Source organism: Larimichthys crocea, chromosome XV (assembly GCF_000972845.2).
Source record: "Larimichthys crocea isolate SSNF chromosome XV, L_crocea_2.0, whole genome shotgun sequence".
Taxonomy (NCBI): Eukaryota; Metazoa; Chordata; class Actinopteri; family Sciaenidae; genus Larimichthys; species Larimichthys crocea.
Genome location: NC_040025.1, coordinates 8,918,998 through 8,946,385, shown reverse-complemented (window position 1 = coordinate 8,946,385; position 27,388 = coordinate 8,918,998). Strand labels below are relative to the sequence as shown.

At 45.0% G+C, this 27,388-nt stretch overlaps 1 protein-coding gene across 1 annotated transcript in view; it reads right to left on the bottom strand.

Annotated features, from left to right (window-relative positions):
- The window catches only part of camta1a (calmodulin binding transcription activator 1a), a 274,965-nt gene that overhangs the window by 9,355 nt on the left and 238,222 nt on the right, over positions 1 to 27,388 (bottom strand). The window contains exons 7-19 of the mRNA XM_027288958.1: positions 26,472 to 26,625; positions 21,761 to 21,901; positions 18,801 to 21,115; positions 16,437 to 16,563; positions 15,906 to 16,040; positions 3,966 to 4,052; positions 3,847 to 3,920; positions 3,473 to 3,669; positions 3,289 to 3,367; positions 2,816 to 3,164; positions 2,226 to 2,701; positions 1,278 to 1,456; positions 787 to 1,030 (exon numbers count right to left, since the gene is read on the bottom strand). Of these exons, the coding sequence (XP_027144759.1) occupies positions 787 to 1,030; positions 1,278 to 1,456; positions 2,226 to 2,701; positions 2,816 to 3,164; positions 3,289 to 3,367; positions 3,473 to 3,669; positions 3,847 to 3,920; positions 3,966 to 4,052; positions 15,906 to 16,040; positions 16,437 to 16,563; positions 18,801 to 21,115; positions 21,761 to 21,901; positions 26,472 to 26,625 (4,557 nt within the window). The remainder of the gene's footprint in view (positions 1 to 786; positions 1,031 to 1,277; positions 1,457 to 2,225; positions 2,702 to 2,815; positions 3,165 to 3,288; positions 3,368 to 3,472; positions 3,670 to 3,846; positions 3,921 to 3,965; positions 4,053 to 15,905; positions 16,041 to 16,436; positions 16,564 to 18,800; positions 21,116 to 21,760; positions 21,902 to 26,471; positions 26,626 to 27,388) is intronic.

Sequence of the window (27,388 nt, the reverse complement as noted above, 5' to 3'; positions counted from 1 at the left end):
GGCACGAGTCCACCCCAGGTGAACTGGCCCCCCGTTTGAGCAGTGGGGGGAGGAAGAAGAAGAGGAGGAGGAGGAGGAGATGAACTGTTGAGTGACAGAGGGTCCACCTCAGTGTCAGCTGGTAGACAGGCATAACAGATGACTGTAAACGACAGCGAACAGTTTGTCATATGAAAACTCATTAAAGGTAGCTGGGGGGTGGGAAGCGAGTTGAGGAATGGGATCGGGCAGGGGGTGGGGGAAGGACTGGTGTGTGGAGAGCTAGTTATAAACAGGCAGTAGCAGGCTCCATACACCTAACTATAGGAGAGAAACAGAGGCAAAGAGAAAGGAGGAGAACATAAGCTTAATTGTGTCTAATTGGAGCAGGGATAAAGGGGACAGTGCAGTCGTTCCTCTAAGCAAGGCCATGCTCTGCTCAAGGCACCTTCCCATGCTGAAACCACAGGGACATATTCGGATATATATTTTTGTTGATGTTGTAATGTGTATATGAGCAGAGGAACAGAGAATGAGACGGAGATAGAGATAGAGAAAAATTGAATAATATTAAGCACGATTAGAAACAGTATATTCCCAGACGAAAGATATTAAAAAAAAAACATATCACAACCCTGAACTCTACTGCAAAAATCAAAACTCCATAGCTTGGAACCAAATCAAAGTGAACCCTTCAACATCTCTCCAAAACCCAGAAACAATCTAAATACCAGTCCTAACAGTACAGCCGTGTCACTGCGGGCTGCAGTACACACAGCATATGGCACCTGAGTGCCGGGCCTGTACCTTGTACTTGCGGAAGGCAGTTTGGACTAGGCGGGCGGCCTCATACAGCTCCCTCTGCTCTGGATCTGACAGAGTCAGCTGGGCCAGGTCTCGCTCCACCTTGCTGTTGGAGGCATTGATGAACTCACTCCAGTCAGCTGGGGACGGGAGTGTGGACCTCTCCAGGGGCCCCTCTCTCAGCGGAGACCCCCCAGGACTGAGGCTGGGGTTGGACGATGGGGTCAGGGGTTCATTATACAGAGATCTAAGGAAGGAAGATGAAATTTTCACTTTATTCACACACCCTTTTTTTAACATACGTACACATGTGTTAACCAAACACAAGCAGTTCACAGTACGAGCTACATGTATTATCTTTTTTAATATCCAACCATTTTACTCAAAGTAGGACCCCTTTTAGACAATATAACAGTGCATGGAAAAAAGGATAAATGAACCTGTGGCTATGCAAAACGCACATCTGCCATTCCCTGTCCCATGGTGCTTCTTACCGTAGGTGTATGATGCTTGGCAGCTGTTCCACATCTCCAAGGTAGTTGGCCAGCCAATTCATAGTGTTGCTGACCCCTGACGTGTCTAAGGGCACAGAGTCTGTCGCCGTGAAGTTCTCCCTTTTGATTCTCTCTGGCGTCGCTTCAATGATGTGCTCTGCTAGAGTCATCATGTTCACCTATTTCATTGGGACAAACAAAAAAAAATGGGGAGGTCCCACTTTGTTAATGTTTATCACCGTATAGTTTAAATCGCTACTTATTTTGGTGAGTGTATGCGGTCTAGTCATGCAGGTTTTGACTGACAAACATTTCTGCTTTAATGCAGATGAAGAGGATAATAATGATGATACTGTTGGGAGGCTAAAATTCCTAATCCAGCTCTTCATCTGTTGGTGGAGTAGTTAGACTGAGATGGATGGTTGGAAGAATCGCTTGGCTATGGAAGTGGATCAATAGAGAGAGTTTATTATGCAGTGATGGTCATCGACAGAATGCCAGGTTGGCCTGGTGTATACCGCCTACCCAGTGCAGAAGGCAGACATAAAAGAGTTGGCATAGTACGGTTATGTCCAATTTAAATCTCATCTTGCCTTGCTTTCTTCACTGCTGACTGTATAATCCATATGTAGTGGTGCCACTAAAATATCCATACTGTCTCCACCCTCTTATAAAATAAGATATATGTAATATAAGAACTATACTATACAGTATGCGCTTCATGTCTAATTTTCATTTTTTACCAAGGGAAAACAACAAAAAGGGAGATGAAGCATCAGGTTGCTTTAGCTGCTGCAGGATGACATATTGTTATGCCGTTTTCGTGATGCAGGCGTTTAAATCAAACAGCAAAATTATTTTTAACCTTTCATCTGTAGCTGTACGAGTGCCAAGTTCTGCACATTTAGCTGACTGAGTACACAAAGTTTTTTTTTTTGAAATTCTCACCTGCAGGTCATCCATCTGTGTGAGACAGTCCTGGTTCTCCAGATCTTCCCGATAGGATAATAGCTCTGCATCAGCCATTTCTCTGTCTGCCATCACGAGCATGCCGAGCTGTTCCCGCTGACGTAACCGGTTGACCAGTTTCTCCTTCCCCAGGCTGCTGCTTCCACCAACCCCCAGCGTCTTCCTCCCCAAGCTGCTGCTGGAGAAACTCTCTCTGGATGTCCATCTGGTTGTCCCTGTGCTGCCTCCTGTAGATAGGCCCTTGTCTGAGCTCAGGCCCTCTGAGGACAGGCTCTTGGGGCTAGAGGACAGCTTGTGGAGTTGTTGCTGCTCCAGGCTCAGAGGAACAGACATGGCCTTGTCAGGCCGAGTCTGAAACAGTTCTGGGTTGGGTTTATGTTTTTTAGCTAATGGGAGGTCTCTTTGGCCCTCGCTGCTGTAGTAGTTGGAGGGCTCTGATCTGGGCCGTCTTAAGTCTGCAAAAACACAACATGTAACAGTTAGCTGCATAACAAAAAGTGTGATAATCAGAAACAGAAAAACTCCTTTTTGCACTGTACAAAAGGAGACAAAAAGATAACTGTACTGGCCTGGGTTGAGGCTCGTGGTGCTGGATGTGGTTGTCGTGGTGGCAGGACCTCCTTTCTTGCCGCTCGGTGCTACAACACTGTTGTTTGCCCAACTGACCATCCAGCTGTCTGTGGTGGGAGTGTCGGGGGCTGGGGAGAAAGACATGCGAGTTGTGGGTGGTAGAGGGGCTGGTGGTTGCTGTTCTTCTCTTTGTAACTGCTCCAGACATTCAGCCAATTTGGTATGGCCACGAGATCGGGCAATCGAGAGGGGTAAGCGTCCCAAAGAATCTGGGATAGCTAGGGCGCGCCTGTCCCATTTATACAGGACCACCGCTGCCTCCAGGTGACCGAGTGCACATGCCCACATCTGGATGGAAAACGGACAAAGAAAGAAAAGCGGCAAAGAGAAAGAGAGTTAGTAGATTTCATAACATCAAACTGTTAAATAATTATTGCTTACAATGTTCTAAACATATTCTAATCCCTCTTACCAGAGGTGTGCAGGAGAAGTGATCCACATTAAGAGGGTCCACTTCTAACTCCAAATCAATACTATCAGCATGCTTGGTGCTGGACGGAAGACAGAAAACAATTAGCATCCCGCTAATATTAAGTATGGTGCAAACCAATTACAAACCAAAGTACCATTATGCATTATGAATATTTTGTACTCACCGCCACTTGATGAGTGTTTGGATGAGGGTGGCGTAGCCTTGGCCCGCAGCCAGGTGCAGGAGTGTCATGCCTCTGAAGGTCTTGGAGTGGATTAAATGTTTGGACTTGGCCCAGCAAGCTCTGCTCATCATCTTCTCACAGACCACCACGACACGACTCTCGAAGGAGCTGCTGGCTTGCATCTGGCCAGATACACACTCAAATACAAAAAAAAAAAAGAGGAAATGATTATTGGTTGTATATGCAACAACAACAACATCATAAAATCAGTTCTATTTAATTATACAATCAGGAACGACAAAGAAAATGTGTTGTCACATGTACAGTGGCTGCCTTCATGCACAACATATGAGTGGTGTGATGTGGCGTTTTACCTGTGACTGGCTGTTGTTGCCCCCTCCTCCACCTCCGCCGCCTCCTCCTCCCCCACCTCCGCCTCCTCCTCCTCCTCCTCCTCCCCCTGTTCCTCCCCCAGCTCCGCCACTCCCTGCACTGCTCGACTGCTGGTGGCTGGCCATCTCCGCCATCCTCCTCTCCATCTGCTCCAAGCGCTCCAGGATAGACATTCTGAACTGGTTATCTAGGCAAACAGTGGGACACAGAAGAACACGTCAGCACGCAAGTAGCATCCAGTGTGCAGAAACAAAAAAAAAAACAAAAAAAAAAATGGCTGTCTTTGCTATTACCAGCACAAACAACCCTGTGTCCTGACAAGACAAATGATCACACAGTATGCACCACAAGCTGCACCAAATATGTTGCTTTGGGAAGCATTAAGACTGTCGCAGTGACTTGGGGGCTTAACATCATGAGGCATACAATCAACCATTTAAGAACATGTGCAGGAGCTTGTTTCTGAGATACTGCGAAGCTGATGGGAAGTTAATATCCTATTTTCAGCTGTAACACACAAAAAAAACTCTCATAATCATTATTAATCTCCCCATAATGTGAGTGAAAACAATAGCATCAATCACCGACTTCATCGAAACAATTGGCTTTACTAAAATAACCCTTTAACGCCCATCAATCATCTGCTAATGGCTGCCGCCATTTCTCCTGCACCACTCAAACACAGCCCAGCAGACTAATACAGGTTGAATGATTGGCCACTGAGCGGGGGCATGTTAAATATGTCCACCCTTTCACAAAGGGGCTTCAGACATGCTCTGTGGAGGGATGGGGGGGGGGTGTATAGCGGAAGGCCCACTCCAGCTGATTAAGTACACCTTATAATAGCCAAGGAGTCCTAGTCCACCCCCGTTCCATGAGCATGCATGGTAAGAAGACGAAGAAGTTGACGGTATAGAATCGATCACAACTCGCGCATATCCTTGAAAACCGAGCCTTTCCCTACATCAAGATGGATGGAGAAGGATGAGAGTGTTTACATGCTGCTACTGCTTTGTATCCCGTGTTAGTTTTAGGGGTCCGCTCAGGTTTTCAGCCTTGCAACGAGAAAATCTGTTTTCTCTGTCAGACATATAGAACACACTGCATAATTCAATACCTAAGCAAGGAGAGGACAGAGCAAGTGACTTCTAAAGACTTGCAAATGGATTTCATTAGTCAAACAAAAAAATAAACACAGTAAAACTGGAACATGAAGTCAGGTGTCAGAAAGACGGGCAGGTCTTTATCGCTACACGAAATGCATTTGAGTAACTAATATTAAAACATCCACACACACACATCCATTCTGTCATTTAAACCAGTTGCAATAAGTTTATGTAAGATTATAAAGACACAAGGCTCACGGAGACATTCAGCAAACCACGCCCCCTCCACAAACACACACACACACAAACACTCGTCAGTGTAAATGTGCGCACATGCACACACACACGCATGTACGCACACATACAAAGTATGCTGTGTACAGACAGTGGAGTGGGATGGGCACAGAGAGCCCACTGCAGCAGGGAGCATAGAAGACTGCATTAGCATTCCCCATTTAGCCACTATGAGGCCGTTTCTGTGGCAACCTGCTGCCGAGCGGTAACTAGGCGACAGGAACATGGCTGTGTGTATGGTCTGCCTGCGTGCTATTGGCTTATTGATGAAGGGGAGGAGAAGGACTCAGCACTCCAGCTAAAAAAAATAAAATAAAAATGGAGTCCATAAATCTTCTTTCCTTTGCTTTTGTGTACTTGGCCTACTCTCTTTTCTCACTGTTGATGCCGTAGGTAGGGACCTAATGACTCTAAGTGGGGAGCCTTCACAGTACGACCTGGTGACATTTGCGCTTTACGGTATCTTGGCAGTCACGGCTCTGGGCTCCGTGGAGAGCTAATGTCACAGTCAAACCTCCTATAAGCCATTGTAAAAGAGGTCAAGTAACTGCTATCATTGGACAGAAAAACATAATGTCACCGGCTGGTAAATTACAGCTCTCAGTGACAACATGCTGCACTGTGAATAATGGACTCGGAGGACAACACTGAGGTCTCTGCATTTGATCCCTGCGTGCGCTGTAGACTGTCTACATGGTCCTGTTGTCAAGATCAACAGATCACTCTCTTATCCAGCAGAAATCCTTCAGGATCCTTCTTCACCTACCAACATTGTGACTCGTGGAAACAGGGCGAGGTGAAGAGTTAAGAGCCTGTTCAAGACTGAGAGCTCGTGTCAGAAGGGGAGTCAGAGGGTTGAGATAGGTCACAACCTGCCTTGGTACAAGGCTATGCTCTCCCTCTCCCTCTGGCTCATATGAGGGGAGAGATGTAGACAGAGAGATGTAGAGAGAGAGAGAGAGAGAGAGAGAGAGAGAGGGGGGATAGTTAGCGGTAGGCTGACATGTCTTTGTTCAGACCCAGTGCTGCAGTGTGCTGCAGTGCAGATGATGTCATCTCCACCTGCTGCCTGCTGCTCCAAATGCGATGCACGTCCACTGCAGAGGGAGGATGGGGGTAGAGACGAGTGGGAGTGGAGGAGGAGGAGACGTGGAAGGTGAGCAGCCAAACAGAACCGTAACAACACGGTGACGTCGTTAACGCCCTCCCACTCTCCGGTTTACTCCCTTGTGACGGTGTGTGGCAGCAGACGTGGTCACTCGCGCACATTTAGGGCAGACTGTGACACGCTATTTAAAAAAAAAAGCAGTTGGGCGCATAAATGAGGCGGACCACCACTCATTAAACGCTTGAATGAAAGGCAGGACTTGGACCCTTGCTAGAGTTGCCCATCCAAATTACAAAAACAAAAGGAGAGAGAACTCTTCACATTTTCATGCTCCATCAATTCTCTCGCACTTCTATCTACCAGGACTCATCTCTGTTGTGGGTTATACAGAGTTAAGTGTTTTCTAGTGAGGGTTATTTTAATGAGAACACCTAACGGAGATAAGCGTGAAGTTCTGTACAGTCCGTTATGTAACAATTGGAGCGTGCTTTTTGAAATTACGGTGAATATGTTGCTAAATGATGACCCGACTCGTCTTGCCTTGGAAGTGAGAGGAAAACCTCTCACCTCTCGGACGAAAGGATGGAAAAACACAACACTTTCAACAGTGACAGTTGCCTTGGCCAAAGAATGTGCGAAAACACCCATACAATACTCTGTGACGAGAGGTCTTGAACTTTCATGACCCAAATTAGTAATCTTGTCGCTTGCCTTGGGACCATTGCTCATTACAATAAATTACTAGTGTTGTCATCACGGGGTCTTCCAGATACTGGCCCATGACCTAGTCCCATCATACGGATGAAGAAGCTGGGGTCCATTGGGAAAGTCACACATCTAGTATGAGAAGTCAGTAGTGTTCCTTAGCGTGCGATGACTGCTGTGTGTCACAGTGGCTCTGCTGTTGCTTCTTATTAGCTTGTCTCAAAGGACACTGGTGTCCTCTGAGAGAAGCAGAGAGCAGAGGACCTGTAAGATGTGCTCTGGGTTTTAAACCAACCCAACGTCACAGCGCTGTCCCATGTGATCGGTCTCATCTCTGGGACATGGCAGCAGCCCCTCATGAGACAGGTTGATATACAGATGGATAAGGGAAGGAAGGACAAGGCTGTTTATTGACACTCAGTGGAGCACAGTGGGAGTGAGAACAGGCTGAAGGGAGGAAGGAGACAGCAGGAGAGATTACAGGTAAAGACAGGACGAGGTTGAAGTGAGATGAGAAGACGGGAGTAGGGTTATTAATATAGTGAACTTCTGATAGAGTGTGGGAGGACATCTTTAATCCTCACTTCTGAACCCCTGGTTGTGTTCATGCCAATCAGGTTTAGTGCTGGACCTCATTATCTCTATGTAGCCAGTCGACTTCTCACATGTAACCCAGTAGAAAGAACTGGAGGACAGCCTCCCTCCGGGTCTCTGTGTGAGCTGACTGACAGGGGCTGGTATTTGTGACCGTGCAGGGGAAGGGGCCAGGCCATCTGGCAGCAGCCCTCGCAGCTGGAACACATGGCTGTCTGCTGATTAAAGGCCGACTTTACTTTGACATAGTCTAATGACTGGTTGTGGTTTTGTTCTTTTTCTTATATAATAATTTTTCTTCCTTTTAATTCTTGGAGGCAGACTGAAGATTTCAATTATTCAATGAATAATGAATAACATGTGACAGAGACATCTTTCTCTTGCACAATCTGTTACGATGGCATCAAATCTGTTTGAGGATGTGGTCTATCCATCCATCTGCTATATGACTTATCCTGTTCAGGGTCGCAAGAGAAGCGGGGCGGCGAGAGGCATGGACACCCTGGACAGGTCGTCAATTCATCACAAGGCTAACATCAGAATTTTTCCAATTCACCTAACCTATAAGATTTTGGACTGTTTTAGGAAAGTGCACACACAGAAACAAAAGCAAATAAAATGTCCAAAGTATAGTTGCCGTTATAATTTGCCATTTCAGTGCTGTAAAACATGCCGTGTTCTCTCCGTCAGGGGATTGACCATGTTTTGCATGCCCCATCGCTCAATCCAGAATCATTTTGTCAGTCAGCAAATGTACTTATAGTTTTAGTGCTCTTGCATACAACAATTTGCAACCTGTACACAACAGCAGAAATGAGTCAGTCAGCACCGATGTCAACATTTTGATTTCAAAACACAAGTTAAGCCAGCCAGATGACTTCACATCACTGCAATTCTTCAGCTGCAGTGCTCGAACAAATTACGAACGGCAACATGTGGATAATGCATTTTTAAGGACGAGGCACTATGTCCTCTCAGCTGGAATTGGCTCTCACCACTGTTTACACAAATAATGTATTCTCAATGATATACAGTACATCAATTTAATAACCGCAAAGAAAGGTCACAATGCCTGAATGATACTTTTCTGTTCCGCCACAAAGGTGAAGCAGCTCTTAACCGGCATTTGTCCAGCTATATAGGTCACTATGAGTACAGTCTGGATGCTGAATAGATGCACTGTGTCACATTGAAGGTAAAATGCCAAGAGTGCACACCATGGGGATTTACTGCCATCCGCTATCACACTAATAGAGTGATAGAGTATTGGCTTTTTGTCTTGGAGAGTAGGCTAGTTTGATTTTCTATAGATGTTCGATTGATAAAATACCAGTGCATATCATTAGCTTCCTATTTGCATAAACAACTATATACAGCTTGACACATCAGCTGCAGGCACGAGTGCAAATGAGAGATGAGTGAAGAAATAATTTCAAAGATGAATCAATCTGATATAAAACACCACGGCCCAAGGGACAGGATGTCTCCCAAGCGTTCCATTAATAGTAAGACAACACAGTTAGGCTAAATGCATTCACAGGATTCTCAGCCAGATTTTTCTTCTCTGCATGTTTCACTTGAAATCATCTTTCAGTCTTCTGTCACAGACATGGAAACATATCTGTGGCATATTGTACCGTAGCAACAACTGTGATTTACAAGTGAGCGCAGACGGGATAGTGAGATAGAGACCTGAGAATCAGAACCATTTGATCATGATTATGATAGAATACATGCTTTAAGACTATTTATATAACGCTCTCTATTTTAATTTGGTCTAATGACAACTCAGAGGGACACAGCTACACAACATGAGCATGGACTGAACCTGAATATGATGAGCGCATCAGCAGACTAGCCATCAAAAGAAAAACTGAACTTACAATATACCATAAAAGAGGCACTTTCCCTGGATTATAGTTATTAATATACGGCACAGTTACAGCTACAAATACAGAAACATACATTATCCCTTTGTGCTTTATAAGCAGACTGAAGCCTTTTAGCACAGGAGTGGACAAACTAATGCATTTTTCAAATCACACCATGGATAGGCTGATGCATAACATAATGTAACCCAATACAAACACTCTTTAGCTTTTAAACATAGCAAAGGCTTTACTTGACACCTCTTTGACACTCCTGCCAGAAACTACATCTCCACAAAGGTAGAATTTATTGCAGGAGCTGTATATTGGATTGCATTAGACAGATGAGGAGTTTTTATGTCGACCCACTATATATTGGACTGTAAAATTCTGAACTATAATGCTGAATAAAATAAAAATTAATTTAAAAAATTGCACAACTGTAAGAAAAAAAAAATCCAATTAACAGTAGAAGTCAACAACAGCAAGGTCATCTTAAGTGAGATCCTTCCTAATTATGTGCGAAACTTGAACTGAGGCACGAACACAGCCAATGCGCTCCATCCAGACGACTGTTTCTCTTTACATGTACCTATCTCTTTAAAAGCTCTTGTGTGGGGTGATCCATCACCTTTAGGTGTAAGCAGTCCCACGTCACCGCTTGCTGTTACTACTACTTTTGCTATTGCCCCTTTTAACAGTACTAGTAAAACTACAACACCTATAGTAGCACAGCTGCCTCTAAAATTACACGAACTAATAATACTGCTGTCATTTCTGTTATCGTTAATGACAGCAGTGCATTACATCTGCTACCATAATATATAACTGATTGCATAACTAACAGCATTCCACAACTAAAGAGAAAAATAGATCATCTTTAATGTCCCAGGAGGGAAATCTGAAACCTGCATATGTTCATGTCCCACATGAGAATTGATATAATGGTCATATATACACATATACATTCATGCCGCTGGATGTATTCAATCATATGCTTATATGCACATATCCACACTCTATATATGTATATACACATATATACAGTGTTCCTGGGTTATTTTTATTTAGGGCTGCTATTGGAAAAGGAGGAAAAAAACTCCTGTTAAAGTGATGTTATTAATATTAATATTTATAGTCCTGCTTCTGCAACAAGCACACAACTACTGTACGACAAGTGCAACTGTATCGCTAACACCACAATAAAACTGTTATGTGCACTTAAATCAAGAAACAAACTGTTCCTACTGATGCTTACTATGCTCGGTAAATCATTTTGCATCGCTACATTGAATGCATATGCATTAACTTATGCAAAAACAACTTTTTCAAAACATGATGCAAGAGCAGTGCAATGCATGCCGCCCCACGCCTTGAATGCAGGACACACTCAAAAACTTCACAGACGAGCAACAGGTAGATAAATGCATGTAAAGTATGCCATTTTTCTCACTTTAAAAGCAAAAGTTTGAAGACTTAAACGGGTTTTAAGAGAAGTCGCTGTTCGGAGATCAGTGGTGCTGATCACACGCTCGGCGGCAGCGCGCACGATGGATGCACAGCAGCAACGTGTAGTTTTTCTTTTTCATTTTCATTTTCTTTTAAATCTCGCACCATTTTCATCGTAAAGTCAGTCCATGCTGTTGAATCCCTGAATTGCAACGAGTAGATTTGACCGACAAGCACGCTGCATGGCCCCGATAACCTGAGCAGCACTCAGGGATGCGACAACCCTCCAATGCGCTAAAGGGAACTACACTTTGAACAACACGTGAAACAGCACTGGCAGTCAAGCCTGAGACACAGTCACCATAAGAGTTGAACGGACCCAAAACTGTCACGAAAGAGTCCATGAAAATGTGGAAGAAAAGAAAGAAAAGTACCAAGACTCAGAGAGCAGTGAGTTAACTTCCTTTGCTCTCCAAAATGCCAGAAAAACAAATCATGTTTTCGTCCCTGAAGGCGTCTTGACGAGTCTTTAACATGCCCAAAGCACTAGTCGTGAGTCAGGAGTTGGCTACTATCAACTCTCCAGTGCTCTGCAATGAAGGAAGAGTCACATGAAACACTTGAAGTAAAAAGCATGTGGCCAAAACAGTCCAAAAAACAAACTCACGCACAGTATGGACTCACATTAAAAAAAAAAAAAGACACAAACAACTTAAGCATGCGGGATGTTCGAGGAAAAACGTGTTAACTTCAACTTCTCGTGGCAAACACGAGAAACGCACAGAATATTATAAAAAACACACAACACAAACACAGCACAGCACAGCACTACAGCCAGATATAGGTTGAAACTTAACACTTCTAACCTTCTATTTTATTTTCCATTGGAGTCCACCTCAAAGCCAAAAAACAAAAATAAAAAAAATAAAAAAATTGACTGCCTCTTTTGTCTTTTAGGAAATGCAGGTGTCATTCACTGGCATCCTGACCCAAAGAAGTCCAACCAAAGCTGCATCTCACTCAAATTGCAGTTTTGTCCCCCCCCCCACACCCACCCCCACTCTCTCCCCAAACAGCCAGGCTTACTGCATGGTGTTATACGGAGAAACAATAAAAAAAACATATATATCCTTGGTGTGTAGACTGAATCTCAATCTCAACAGAGCACTCGTCAACAATAGAACAAAGTGAGGGAAGAGAGCGACGTGAGGAGAGAGAGAGAGAGAGAGAGGAGAGAGAGAGAGGACTACTCTTCTTCCTCTAATAGCCCCCTCCTCCTCTTCACTTGTTTCACCTCACACACATACACACTTTTCCTTGTGTTTTCTAGTAGTCGCTGCTCTCCCAGCCTGCAGTAAAATGACAAATACCGCTGCTAGGAGACGTTATGCGCACGTGCCGCCGGTAAACAGACGCCCTAATTCCCGTTTTTTTTTTTTTTTTTTTTGTGTGCGCTCCTCCTCGTCCTGCTGGCTCCTAACAGCTCGCCCCCGATCTTAATGTTATCATCTGTTATACTTGTGATAATCACTGCTCAGTCTCTACGCTCGACGCGTGTGGCACCGTGCGCGCCCCGCCGTGCCAACCTGCCTTGCCTTGCCTTGCCCGCCTGCCTGCATGCACGCACGGACTCTCTTTCCCTTCCCCCCTCCACACTGGAGAGAAAAGTCGGCACAACCCCGCTTGGATTCGCCTTCTATCCCGCCGTCTGTAACTAAATCTTGTTCTGTTTGCGGTAGTTTACCATGTTGACCCAAACACGCCCACTCCTCCGCTCCTGCATTGTGTGGTGTGCGCACGGTCTGCCGTTTGTCACGCCGGTGTAGTTAGAGCTCAGAGTCAGTGCTGTCAACACGCTCCCCTTGAACACTAACAGTCAGTATGCCGCTATGCGGGGCTGGCATTTTTTTTTTTTTTTTTTGCCCAGATCCCAGCGAACCTCTCCCCGGCTCGGGGGGTCGTGGGGATCTGAGCTCGGGGGTGGACTTATTGGGGCCGGACGATGAGTGTTGTTCTGCAGCTCCGACAGCTTTTTTTTTTTCTCCCTGTGCTGCCCATGGCTCCGTACCTGCAGTGCTGCAGAGAAAAGCGCCCCTTCCCCCACTCTGCATTATGACAAATCAAGGCAGGCAGGCAGCTGTGCCATTAGCACATCATAGCACAGCGAGTCTTCCGTGGGAGAACAAACTCAAAAAGAAAAAGCTGCGGACTCACACCAGATACATATGTAAAAAACAACAACAAAACAAAGACACAACAATCAGCAGCCTGGTTAATCAGGTGGCAGGACGCAAAGGGTTAAAAAGCGTGACTCTGTGCAGGCAACAGGAACCTTGTTAGTGTTTTTTTTAAAAACTAAATGGCTGGCTATCATTATTCTCTTAGAGGAGCAGGAGCCTCTTGCCTCCCCTGCTGTGCTCCAACACTGTGGACATTATCGATGTGATAATAACTACACATGCCCAAGTGATTACAGCCTGCCCTACTTCTGAGAGAAGTTATATGGTCTAGATATCACAGTGGAAATTGAATTTCTATGCGATAACTAAAGGAGGTGGGGGCAAACAATGACAAACAAGGCATGCATTACTTTTTAGAGGAACCTCCACATGGAGCTGAGAGTGCGCTCTGCGCCACAGTCGCTGTCCACAGTGCGGTGGTCCTGAAGCTGATGGTCACACACACACACACTTTTTGCCTTTGCCACTAATGTCTTGTAGTAGCAATCCATTATGAATGTCATTGGCACACTTCAATATTTCCTTCCGGTGTGTGGCCAACAATGTCACACCTGGTGCCACATCTTTTGTATACACAGGCAACGGAACACAAACATTTATTGCAGATGTCATATTCTGTTGAAGTATCACTCAATCTCAACTCTTACTACTTTGTGCTGTTTTCTCAACACTGCGAATGTCTTTTTTTCCCCTCCCTCCCTACTGTCTGTGTCTAATAATTGTAGTGTGACAGATGATTTATCAGCGGCTGGCTCGAGATAAATTAAGCTGAAATCCTGCCAAGTTTCAAAACCCCCAATGCAATCAGGACATCCTCAAATAGGAGACCACATGAAACGAAAACAGTAAGAAGGTGGCAAGCAAGGGGTTAATATAAGTAAGGTAATAGGGTGGGCTGTGTTTTCCCTGAGACAGTCAGCTCCTCCTTAACTGGTTCTGTGAATGGGCCAGTGAGGCAGTAGGGTATGAATGGCGGAGGGATCCACCGGTACTGCCGTGTATGGGAGCCGCCAGCTCTCGATTACTCACTCCCACTCCCTCAAGGGCCGTCTGCAATGCAGCTGTCCTGTGAGCCTGTGCTTCGCTGTGCCCTACTTTATCCTGTCAATGCTCAAGCACTGCAGCAATGCTTCTACAGCAGCGCATGCACGCACGCACACACACACACACACACACACACACACACACAAACTGTATGTTTGTTACTTACGTACTCATTACATTCTGGTGAACATGCCTACAGTTGGTCTCCTGGCTCGCAGACTTAATTAGAATTTAAACAGAATGGAAATTTGCCAACCCTGCAGCATCTATTGTTATATGTAGAAGACCTCGAGAATGCTGATCTGCAAAAAGCTTTTCCTTTTTTTTTTTACTGTAAGGGGATCACACAAAACAGTCAATACTGATAAAAACCAACGTCCAGATTTGTCATTGCATTTTCACTGCCGTATACACAATATCACTCCCATTGGCTGCTTGTAACATTGGGCAAGACGGGAGAACAAGGGGCTTTCTCTCAGTGAAATGACCTTAACATAAAGCTTTAAATATCCATCCATCCGTTATGTGTAACCGCTTATCCTCATCAGGGTCATGGCGGGGCTGGAGCCTATCCCAGCTGACTTTGGGCAAGAGGCGGGGTACACCCTTGGACAAGTCGCCAGCTCATCACAGGGCAGCTTTAAATACGACATGTAGTATTTTGTTTGCACGTTTTTAGAACAACAGACTGCAAAGTAAAAGCCCCTCAACACATCTTAACACAACAAAGTGAACTCTCAAATCAGTTTCTCCTCATAGTGGGGCTGCAGGTTACGACTGAAATCGATAAGAATACGTATGTGACGGGGGGGGGCACGGTGGCGTGCAGCGGTTTGCATTGTCGTTTCACAGCAAGAAAATCCAGCAAGATCCAAATTGATCATATCATAACTATACGATTCCAATAAAAGTGATAAATGAAAATATTGAATTACTGTCCAGCCCACAGAAAAACACAACAACAGAGTATAAGAGAATAAGTTCTGAAGGCTCACTTACACAATCTCTCCACATACTGTGTAGGTGCAGCCAAATCAAGGATTTTCTTTTAGGATCAAAGGATCAGCATGTTTTTACAGCGAGAAACTTAAGATTTTATATTCCACTTGTTATCATTCTAACTCCTGTAGTCCCGTCTGATGTGTGAGATGCAACAACTCCAATCAAAATTCAAGATGAATATTAGTGCAGCAGAGACATTTAACAGCAGCATAAAACATCTGACATAAAATGCCGTTTTAATTGCACAGATTATAGATAACATGTTTTAACTATGTGTGGATGTAAAAAATGTAAGGTCACAGTCTTTTGGCAGGTTTCTAAGTATTTAACAATACCCTGCAGATTCCAGGCTCCAGGGAAAGCTAATGCATGCGTAAGTTGTGACAAATTAGTTTAAAGCAAAAGCCAGAGAGAGGATTTGTCGTGCGTGATGTGTCCAGCAGATCATGAATCAAAATTAACAAAAAATTAATAAGGCCACAGGAGATTTTGGAGAGCCAGATAGAAGAATTAGAGAGTTACGTAACAAAGTAATGAGTGAAGGAAACAGACATGAAAAACGGAGAGAGAGAGAGGGAGCCAGGATGAAGGGACCAAAGCGAACGTAAAAAAAACTGAAAAGAGACCTACCATCCAGCGAGAGCCAGTCGTGCTGAGATGATGGCAGTGAAGGAAGAGCGCGGGCCTTGTACTCAAACACCACCGAGTTGGAGAGGATCTGGTTACTGACAGCCACCTGTAGCGTCACCAGACCTGTGTCATGAGCTGGAGAGGGAGAGGATGAAGAGAATTCAGTACACACAAAGTCACTATGACCTGTTGAGATTTGTTTCTTGGCACTGGGTGTCTCGATTTTCCATGCACAACTACTCTCAGTGTCAAATATTATATAATATTACAGCGACTCATATGATGCCACACCTGTTCACAACAACCTGTTACATATTTATACTATTTGAGTAAATACATTTGGGGCGGTTTGATAGATAGATACAGCTTTTGATTTTTATGAAATTATGAGATTATGTTATATAGAATAAACCCAATGCTTCGACTCCTCTGAATGGCTCATGAATAATGTTTTGGATCCTTCCTGTAAACATCCCTTCTCTTCTTTGATATGTGTGTGTGTGTGTGTGTGAGAGCAGCCTCTTGTATTACCTGGGCAGTAGCAGCGCAGCACCCCTGGTTGGATAAGAGAGGCTGGGACTGAGATCTGGTCAAACAAGCAGCTGTAGTTTGAGCTGGCCTCTTGCCAGGGCCCAGTGATCAGCACCTTGACTCCACCCTGAGAAATGGATAAAACAAACTCATAACATGCCTGCCAAATCAGGTTTAAGTACCCTCGATTGTATAATTTATGGTACCCCGCCATCTAGAGTGCAAAGATAAGAATGACAGCAAGGAGAAGAAAACAACTCCCTTACACTGACCTCTGCTGCCATCATGTGGATAACCTACATCATTTCACTGCACACACTTCCTAAAGAGATAAACCAGCACAGACGTTCAAATATTGTGCTACCCTCCAGAGGTTGAAGGAGGGTATTGCTGCTGACAACATAACTGTAATACTAACAAGTCTGTGCATCAGAGAGAGGTGGAAAAGGGGAAGTTTTGTTCACAAGGTCTGCGTATCTTTGTGTGTCCGGGTTAAAATGCATGTAAAAAATAAAACAGAGTGAAAAAAGAATTTCCCCATCGAGGGATTAATAAAGTATATCTCCTTCTTTCTTCAGTAAAATAGTTTTAAAATAAAGCAGCCATAATGCAAATATGCTTATACACTTCCTCTACTAACTCGGCTGGTGGTAGATGTACTTAGTACATAGCCTTAAATAAATAAAATATATAAATACACAAAGTACATAGATACATTATAAACCAAAACATAATCACACCACCCCAACAGTAGAAAAAGCCTCTCACCACAGTCATGACTGCAAATGCTTTCACTATCTTCACCTGAATATTAATCTCTTTCAGAAAAGGTTTCATATATCCATTCAGTTTTCCTTACTTTGAATATAATTATGAACTGCCACTTTAAATTGGATCATTATTCTTTTATATGTCCTCAATCACTCCTAGATTCCAAAATTACGTCAGTTCTTATGACAAAAAATGTATATTCGAATATAAATTTACGTAGCCTATTTTATGTAATGTGTTATGTAATTAAATATATGATAATATAATGGTGCAATTCACTTTGCTTTCTATAATTATGATCTAACAAAAAGATTTAAGTAATTGCTGACTTATTAATGCACTAACCCTCAAGGATGGTTAATTTTATTGCTGGAATCATTTTTATTATAGATAAGGTCATATTTACATCTATACTAAAAAGCACATTGTTATTTAATGCCATATCTGTTTCATATTTAATTCTTTTTAGGAGAATATATACTGTAAATCTAACTATAAGTTAATTCTGTACAGATATGTAGGATTTAATGACATCTAGTGGTCTAGTTTCAGATTGCAGTGAGTCTCTTATTTCCCCCTCCTAATGTAAGGGAACGCACAAAAAATGCAAAAGGACCTATTTATAGCCGTGTTTACTTTGTTCAACATGGTGATTATACATAGTTATGCATATTATATCCAATTTCAGCCATATTCTGTAAATAGAGGTGCCTAAATCGTACACAGTGGACCTTTAAGGGGCCTGCATACTACATCAGAAGTTCTTTTCAGATGCTTGAATAACTTTTTTCATTTGTTTCACTATGAGTGTCTTCCGAGAGAGACTGAAAATATGCACTGTTATCTCCATATTTTCACCGTCATCATGTCCACCCCTGTCCCCTGTCTCTGTGAAAGCTGGCTTTTCACTCTGTGGTCGACTGTCGGACAACACATTTTACAAAGTTTTTCTTAGTGAACATAAACCTACCCTTAACATTTCTAAGCAACTCAGAGGGTAGGGTCAGAAGCGAAAACTCTGAGGTCTGCAAAGCGGCGACTTGTAAAGCTTATAGCTGTGACCACACAGTAATAATTGAAGGCGACTGAGATGAGTTTATCAACACATTTCTCTCTTCTGGATTATGACAGCTGGACAGGAAGATGACTCCAGTGAATGAATCAAACTGAAACTGTTTCGTACTGACTGAAGGTTAGTTTTGTGTGAATATAAATTACATGAATTCATGCTGACCATAGCTGCAGTTGTTCTGTTTACAAGTACCTGATAATATGCTCAAAGGATTGATTAATCTCTGTATGCAGCAGGTTTTTCTCAGGTCTATTGATCTTGATATTGATTATGCCTCTGCATCAGTGAAGCATAGAAATACTTTTTAGACTTGTGTGTATATATTTCAGGGAAACCTTTAGCTTGCCATCTGCCTGGTCAGTTTTCTCTGTGTCTATAAATCAATATGCAATTAACATTTTTTTGCTGGAAGAAGAGATCAACCTAGGCCACGGTGGGTTCCAAAATTTAGTTCAAAATGATTTTCATCAGTATTTTAAATAATGATGGCCCAAAAATTAAGTACTGGTTGTGTCACTCACCTCAGGGTAGGACCATTCAGGGGAGTAGTCAGTAACCATGAAGAGCCGTCCTGTGGCCTGAAGCATCCCCATCCCTTGGGCTACAGCTGCAGAAACCACCTCTGCTACATTCATGTAGGACAATGAGCCTGCCTCCCCTGTGTTTCCCCCTGCTCCAGCGCCTCCACTCAGAGACTGGGGGCTACAGCATGGCTGAAGGCAGAGCTCTGAGGGGTTGTAGCCAGAGCCCCGGGCCCCTCCGTCTTCCTGGCCTTGCTGGGGGGCCCCACCAGTTGTGTTTTGACTATCAGAGCTGTGGGATGTGACTAGCTGGTGAGCATACAGGGCCCCTCCAGCTGACATGGTGGTTCCACTGCCATCCACTGAGATGAAGTCGTTAATGAGGTCAGAGAACTGGTTACCAAAAGAGATGTCAAAGTGATCCAAGCTGATCTCCATGCCTGTCGCTCCTGCTCCTCCGTTACTGGTCGCTCCACCTAGGCCTTGGTGGGTTCCGACAGCGTTGTAGAGTCCCTGGACCATGCTTGTGCCCTGAAGGAGAGGCTGCAGCTGCTGTTGCTGCTGGGAACGGTTGCCGCCATCATTGTTGTTGTTTCCATTATGAATTGCTACTCCTTCTCCTGCACCTCCGGTCCCTCCTCCGCCACCATCCGAGGCCTGTTGCAGATAGTGCTCTGCGCCTCCTCCCTCTCCGTTTCCTGCCCCACAGGCCTGAATGTGGTCTCCTGGCTTGAGTAGATTCTCAGCTCCATTTTCAGTGGCTCCAGCCTGAACTGAACTCACACTGCCTGGTTGTTCCAGACCCACCACCTCCTCGTGCTCAGTGCCAAGCCCAGGAAAGGTCCCCTGGTACTGTAGCAGCTGGAGGGAGCCAGCCTGGCCAGGCCCCTCTGTAGGTGAGCCTCCATTACAGTTGGCCCTGTGCTGGGTCTGGTGGGCCTGGTGGTGGTGGTGTAGGTGGCCGTTACTGCCAGGGGAGTCTGTCTTCACCACCTGCATCCCCATATAAGCTCCAGAATCATGGGAGTTGTGCTCCATCAAATGTGTTTTCTGGCCCATGGTGGGCCTCCCCTGCTGAGCCTGGCCTGTCTGAGAGGCATCCTGGAGGAAGAAGTTGGGTGAACGATTCTGATGTTGCATGTGAGGACTGGACATAGCCTGACCATAGCTCACTGTGGCAGCGTTGGAAGTATAGTCCTGCTTGGCATCAATGGCACTGAAATCCATCTGCTCCAGGGTGGTGCTGGGACTTAGACCCCCACCGGAAGGAAGCAGGGAGCCTGCTGCGGTCAGGGTAAGGCTACCCTGGCCTGAACCAGCACCAGATGACACAGACACTGCATTGCCACAGTTTACTACTGCCCCCACCTGGTAGCCACTCTCCTTGGCCAGCTGCTGCTCAAAGGATGTGTCTTCCGTCTTGATATTCTTTACCAAAGCTGAGCTGAAGGTGTAGCCATTGTCTGACATGGGTGGGGAGCGTTGCAGATTGCCGTTGGTGCTACCGTTGCCACCAGAGGAAGATGAGGCTGAGGAAGAGTTGCCCTCTGTCTTCATTGCACTGCCTCCATAGGTCTGGCCTTGTTTGGGGTTGTTCAGGAAGCAGTCGGGGTCAAAGTTCATATTAGTCTCTGGGATCTTGATGGATCCAGAATCAAGACTGCTGGAGAGCACCAGTTCCTCAGATACCCCAGCTGAAGACAGCATGGACAGACTGTCTCCTGCTGCGGTAGTCCCAGGTTCCCCTACTCCTCCACTGGGGAAGGCAAATTTGTGACGATCAGAGGTCACAGACAGCACCAGGCCCTGTGAGGTGGCATCTGCACCCATCAGGTGACTGTTGGGACCCCCGGTAGGAGACATGCTGTAGACAGGGTCTCCAGTGACTTCAGACATAAAGACACTCTGGGATAGGCCAGACATGACAGAGGCCACATGGCTCATCCCTGTCACCACAGGGCTGTCAGCCATGTCTGGATCGCTGTTGAGGCCGCTACTGATGGAAACAGGGGAGTTCTGCGTGGTGTCAGGGACCTCAACCTGGTTGGTGGATGACACCTCTGTGCTGTTCTGGTGCAGCAGGACAGGCTTGTGGACTTTGCCATTGCGTTTCTCCCTGGCGCTGCCCCCTCCGCCTCCTCCACCAGAGCTCTTGCCTCCACCATGGGCACTGTGCTCTGTCTTCCCCTCTGACACATCGTTGTTTTGTACCTCAGAGTGAGCGCTGCTGTAGCCCCCTGAGCGGGGATCCACCTTCGGGGAGATGATGCGGTGTTTGGCGCTGTTGCATTTGTGGTGCACACTGCTCCCTGCACCTATAAGAGGACAAACAGAGAAAAAGAGGTTTGGGATTTGGATGGGTGACAAAAAAAGGTACATACTATATGTTTTTCCATATTAAGAGTAATAAGAATTGGGCAATAGTACTGTTCAAGGAGGGGGGACAAAGATGGATGATTTGTTTTTGTTTTCATCAGTTTGTGAAAGACGGTTTTCTCTTGGGGATGATAAAACTAGCCTTTCATTTTAGTATACAGTGAGTGAAGTGTATGGGAAGTTTTGCATGGCTTGTTACCTTAAGTCATCAGAAATAAAAAATTATGGGTTATTCACAGTAATTTGTTTTAGAAATTAATAAACCACTGCCCAACATTATTTTCCTGAGTGACAGCCTATAGAGAAATTACACAGCTGAAAATATGTGACTGATTTGCATAACATTTGAGAACAGCTGGGCTATTTCAGATATGACTCTGACACAGTTCTCAGTAAACAAAAATAAATAAGCCAATAACCCCCGAAACTCAATTTCGCTATAAATCAATAACAATAGACCTCAAACACCTTCTCGGTACTACCATATGAAAAACAGCATCTTTATGGCCATGTTGTTTCTCTTGCTGAATTTTCCAGTTCTCTCCTTTTGAGAACAAACTCACATCCCACCCACTATCCCTTACCCAGGGTGCCCGTGCAGAGGCAGTTGTGAGTCCGGGGAGGTGGCTTAGTTTGGTGGCTGTCCAGAATCTGTTGCACTAGCTGCTCCACTGAGAAGCCAGAGCTGCTGTTCCCATTGCTGCAAGTCCACTTGATGCCATGAACTGCCGGGAGAGAGGAGGAGACAGAGATGTCAGCCAGCCCAACAGACCACCAGCCACGCCAACCCCCCGCCCCACCCTCTGCTCTCCCTGTCTGTCTGACAGCCAGTATACCTCATGCTGCTGCACCGGACGCCTCTATGAATGTCAACATTACCAAGGTGCAATAGACAAATGAATATTTCTGTTTTTTCCGGAGGCAAAACAAACAACCCAGTGACTGGCCTCAGGTAAAATGGTATAGTAGTTTCATTAGTAGAATCTGAGTGGCAATACCTTTAGCTCTCATTATGCTGAAGAGCCATGCTCTCTATCCTGTCTAATAACACTCCAGTCACTCTTTTCTCCTGAACGTTTTGATCTTCTCTAGCCTCCCTTTCGCTGTAATGTAAAGCTGCTCATTCCCTGTTGTGCCTCTTTCCCTCCCAAGAGTCAGTGTCTGTTGCTACTTTGTGGCCTCCTATCTATGAGTGCTGATGAAGGTGACAGCAAACCCCAGTCCTTTCACCCTCCACCCTTACCCCGACCTATGACTCTGTTCTGACAAGGAAAGCCCCTAGGGAGGAACATCACCTAGCTGCTGCTGCTGGGTCTGCCACTGCACCAAGGAAAAAAAAAAAAAGAGGCTTTCTCTGTAAAGCTCCACTCCTTGCCTCAGTCACACCTCACTAGCAACTCCTAATACTTTTCATCGCTCCACTTGCCATCCAGCCACCACTTTTGATGAGACAGATAGTGGTTTTAGTGGCTGTAAGGTGGTAGGAGACACCACTCAATGCTGCAGAGCTCGGGCTCTCAACCGGGGGAAAAAAAAAAAGTAATATTTCAGAAGTGAAGCATATTTAGACTATCAAACAAAATCAAGCCTTCTTTAATTCAAGTTCCCTACACTTCAGTACCTCCCGTGGTTAAACGTGCAAGGGAGAGATATATAAAGAGAGTAAGAGCATGTATGAAAAAACAGTGAGTGAATTTGCTTAGTGCATATCCGTTTGCATATGAGATAAAAAGGAAACGGAAACTGGAATGAGGATGAGGGTAACGCAGATTAAAGACAGAGCTGGTTAAAGTGAAGTGAAATAATACTAAAAAAAAGCTAGGATACATGATCGGATGGCTGTGATAAGGATTTAACTTGAAAGCTTTAAGATCCTTTGGCAGATTACAGCCTGGTCACCAGCAGATGTCAGTAGAGCCGCTGTGATCAAGCTGAGATCACACGCTCGGCAGACAACTCGCCGTGGCAGGTTATAGAACCATAAACAGGATTCATTTTGATCTATTATAAAGTCAGAGTTATTCCGCCATTAATCCAGAGTGACTGAGCTGAAAAAAGGATTGGACACCGAACGTGTCAGGAAAAGTTTCATCTAACGTCATTATAATTACTGAACAAATATAATTGTGTCTGTCTGGAGATCCCATTAGACAAGTGTGGCTTGAGTCACCATTCACCTCCTGACAATGTGTGCAACAGTACAAATTAGATGATGCTAGTATTACTGACACAAAGATGATAGGGCCACAGGCATACTAAAAGTGCTGTCATGAATCCCCTTTCTGTGACAAAGCCAGAAGGAAGGCTACAGGACAGAAGTGCATCCGTTTTACTGATCTGATTCAGAGTGGGGTGACAGAGCAAGAGTGAGCGCCTAAAAACAACAGCTTACATTCACCATGTAGTGCCATCCCTATTTGTCCAAACAATCTTGTCTCCCCTCCGCCCTGATCCCTCATGCCAGAGTTGCCACAGCCCTCCTCATCTAGACGGGCGTCACCCCCGGAGGCTCTGGGTTGTTGACGTACAGTTACCGCCGTGTCTGCCTGTCTGCTCCTCTCACTGAGGGTTATGTTCCAAAGCAGACATGACAGGAGCAGTGCCACTAGGTTTAATCCTAGTGGCAGCAACAGCGCAGGCACCAAACAGCAACCCAGTCACATCATCATTCTGATGACTGCATCCTGTCATGAGCAGCATCACGCAGCCCTAATGACAAACGCGGTCGATCTCTAGGACACACGCATATCCCCATCTGGTTGCCTCTGCACCATTGGGCACTATATGGGACAGTGGAGTACAATAGTTTACATGATGGCCAGTGCTGTCTGTCTTGCCTTGGTCTGTTCTTCTCTGCCCCTGTCTGTCTTAGCCTGAAGACAGGCCTTGTGTCTGTTTGAGTATTTTTTAAAGCCACTCATGCGCTATCTGTCAGCAGGCTTGGGGCATAGCTGGAAAGTGTGCTTGCGTGTTTATAGTATTAGACCAAAAGAGTGAATCAAGCTGGCTGGCTTGTCTATGGAACTGTAGCGTGACTGAGTAGTGATGCCACTCTCTTACCCTCACCATTCACCCCCTTGCTTCTTCTCTTTTCCCATCAAACACTGCAGGGCGTTAAGGAGGAAGAGGTCAGACAAGGCCATGTTTCACAGGGCTTATATTTGAACTCGTGTGTGTGTGTGTGTGAGCATCCGTGCATGTGAAAGTTATTGAGACTGAGAGCGTCGATGGGTGTGTGTGTTTTGTGTCGTGGGGAGACAGAATAAGCTCAACTGATCCATGAAATCCACGCTTTTCCCTTTGTTGTTTTTTTGTATCATTAGAGGTGTCAAATGGTTTGTGCACTGAAAATATCGTGAAGAGAATAACAAAAAGGGAAAGAGCAAAGACGGAAAAGGGCAATTATATAGCAAGTTGACAACGTTTTGGAAAAATAACTATATGACATTAAACTAAGGGTTTGTGCGCTGACAAAAATCAGCACATGAAATAGGAACCATCATCGTTGTATAAGAACAATTTCCTAACTTACACCCACACATACTGCATATGACCCGGTGTCAAAGATACTGTACTATGCACTCCTGCAATACTGCATTTTCCACTCAACTCTCAAACTGCAAAGTTTGACGGTTTTGCACATCCCCGATAAAAGAAAAAGGGAAATCTGTCGAATTAGTTTATCTACACAACCTCTGGGGAATCAAGGAACGTCCGCTTTGTACAAAAAATGATGCCTGTATTTCATAACATTCCTGTGCAATAATAAAAAAAAAAAAACATTTCTACTAAGAGATGCAAGTTTTCTAAGATATAGGTCAGTCTGGGGAAAATGCAAAAGAGCATTATACATTAGCAAAAAGAGCTAATGTATAATTTAAGATTAAATAATGCATGGATAATACAGCGTGACTTCATCGCAGGTCTTTTCTCCCTACATTGAGATGGGGGGGGGGGTTGCTATCTAACAGGACCACTAGATGGCAATGTTGTTCCATCACTGAGGCTGTGTTGACATGCTGGCTGGTCCAGGAGAAAAGAGGGGAAGGATAGAGAGGAGAAGAAAGACAGAAAGCAAAGACAGAAAGCAGGAGAGGGATTTTTTTTTTTTTTGCTCTTTATGTAGCCCCCTCATGTAGCCTGGCAGCTAGAAGGCATCTCACACTCACCCTCTTTGTCCCAACAACTCCCAAAGTTAATGACTTTACGCATTACTGCAAATGGTGCTTGGTTTTTACATTAAGCCACAGACGTAATGAATACAGTAGGCCGCTGTTGTTCAGTGGCTGTCCTGAGGTAAGGCTTTATGTTAAAATATGTCCTAAAACTGATAGCAAGCAGAGCAGTGAGGAGGATAATAATATAGCCAAGACTCGGCTGTGATGATGGTCTTGTCAGTATGCAGCCGGCATGTGTGTGTGTGTGTGTGCTTGTAAAGCTGCTGACACGTTCCTCTTTACCTGGCCGCATCACCAATAATTGGCCATCGGAATATCAGTCACAGCCCTGCCGGCCCCTGCCAGACACGCCCGGATCACAGTCTGGTTGTTAAAGGTATCTTAACAGCTTTCTGAAAGATTTTTCAATGCCCCACAAGGTCCCCATCTGGCTATTATCATCATCAGACAAACCCTGACTTTTTCCAAAACATTGCCTCAATCTTTGAGCAGGCCTGGAGACTCATAAAAACACATAGTGCATCTCACGGAGCATTAGTAAAGCTGATAACAACAAGGATCAATCCATTGAGGGAGGAGGGGGGGGGGAAGATAGACGGAGAGAGTCAGAGAAGGGGTGGAGGGGGGGATTTCTGGTGAGTCAGACATTCTTGCTCCCACGCACTAACATGAATCAATAACCAGCTTGCTGCCCTCCCGTGCCTTGACTTCCTTCTTAGGGCCAGAGAGGAGGTGCACTCTCAGCCTGGCCAGAGTGGTGCCAGAGGTCTAGGGGAAGAGCTGAACTTTGACACATTACTTGCAGACGGCTCCAGGAAGATCGCGCACTCGTATAACAGTGTTGAATACTGGCCGAAGATGCTCTCTGGCTGAGGTGCTGAGGGCACTTAGTGTACCAGCTATGAGCTAATAGGACGAGACATTAAACCCCTCAGACAAAAACAACAGCCACTATGTTTAGTCTTTCCATGCAAGTAGGCATGTAAAGACTATTAGGGCCTTTTTAGAGGAGCCAGCAGCTGTTTATATTAAAGGCTATGAATAAAAGTTCAGACTTACAAGGGTGATAAGAAAGTGTCGAATGCACAGTCCCGAATGGGATCATTCAGATACTCACACATGGGCTTGAGCTGGCCGATCAGCTCCTCCTTGGTCCATTTGGCCCACTCCTTCTTGTCCGTGTTGATGGAGCACAGGATCGGACCGCATGGTTTCCCACAATCCTCAATGGCTGGAACATTCAAATAGTGGACGAGCACAATATCAGGGTTCTGTCGGGAAACGCGGAGAGAAAGAGAGAGAAGGGGGGGGAGAGGTTAAGACGGGATGACACGAGGAGAGTAGCGTGGGTTTCTTGAGGATACGACAGCGAGGAGTGGTAGTGACACATAGCTACTGTGGCTCAGCTGTGAGGGCTTTTATGTGGAACGTGCCAGCTGGTTGGTGAGAAGTAAAATGTTGCTGAACTAGAAACACTGCATGGTACACACACACAAAACAGAGCCCAAGAACAATCCAGAAACAGAGCCAGGGAGCAGAACAAATCTGGGATCAGAAATCTGAAATAATCTCACTCATTATGTGGCTATCTGTATCTCTGTATCTCCAAATGTGTGTGCATGGACGCGTGTACTGGCGGGCGTTTGCTCATTTATGTGTGTGTTTGTATGTGCATATGTGAGCTAATTATAATGTGTGCTCATGTAACACACTTATGGCATTTTGTCAAGTCCTCCCACATGGTGAGTTGATGCCCTCAATTAACTCTGCCTGTATTTACCAAGTCAAAACTCAACAATTTGCCGCCTGCAAATTGTTACTGGGTTACCTCTGCAAATTCTCTAAATTGACAGCTTATGAATAATAGGTAGCGTTTAAAGGAATGTTGTGCTAGTGTGAGTAACATCAATTCGCTTCTGTAATCATGAAAAGCTTTGATTACCGAGCATGGCAAAGACTCACACAAGGAATGTTCCCATTTCAGTCCTTAGCGCTTCCAATTTATTATACACATCCGACCGCCACTAACGACAC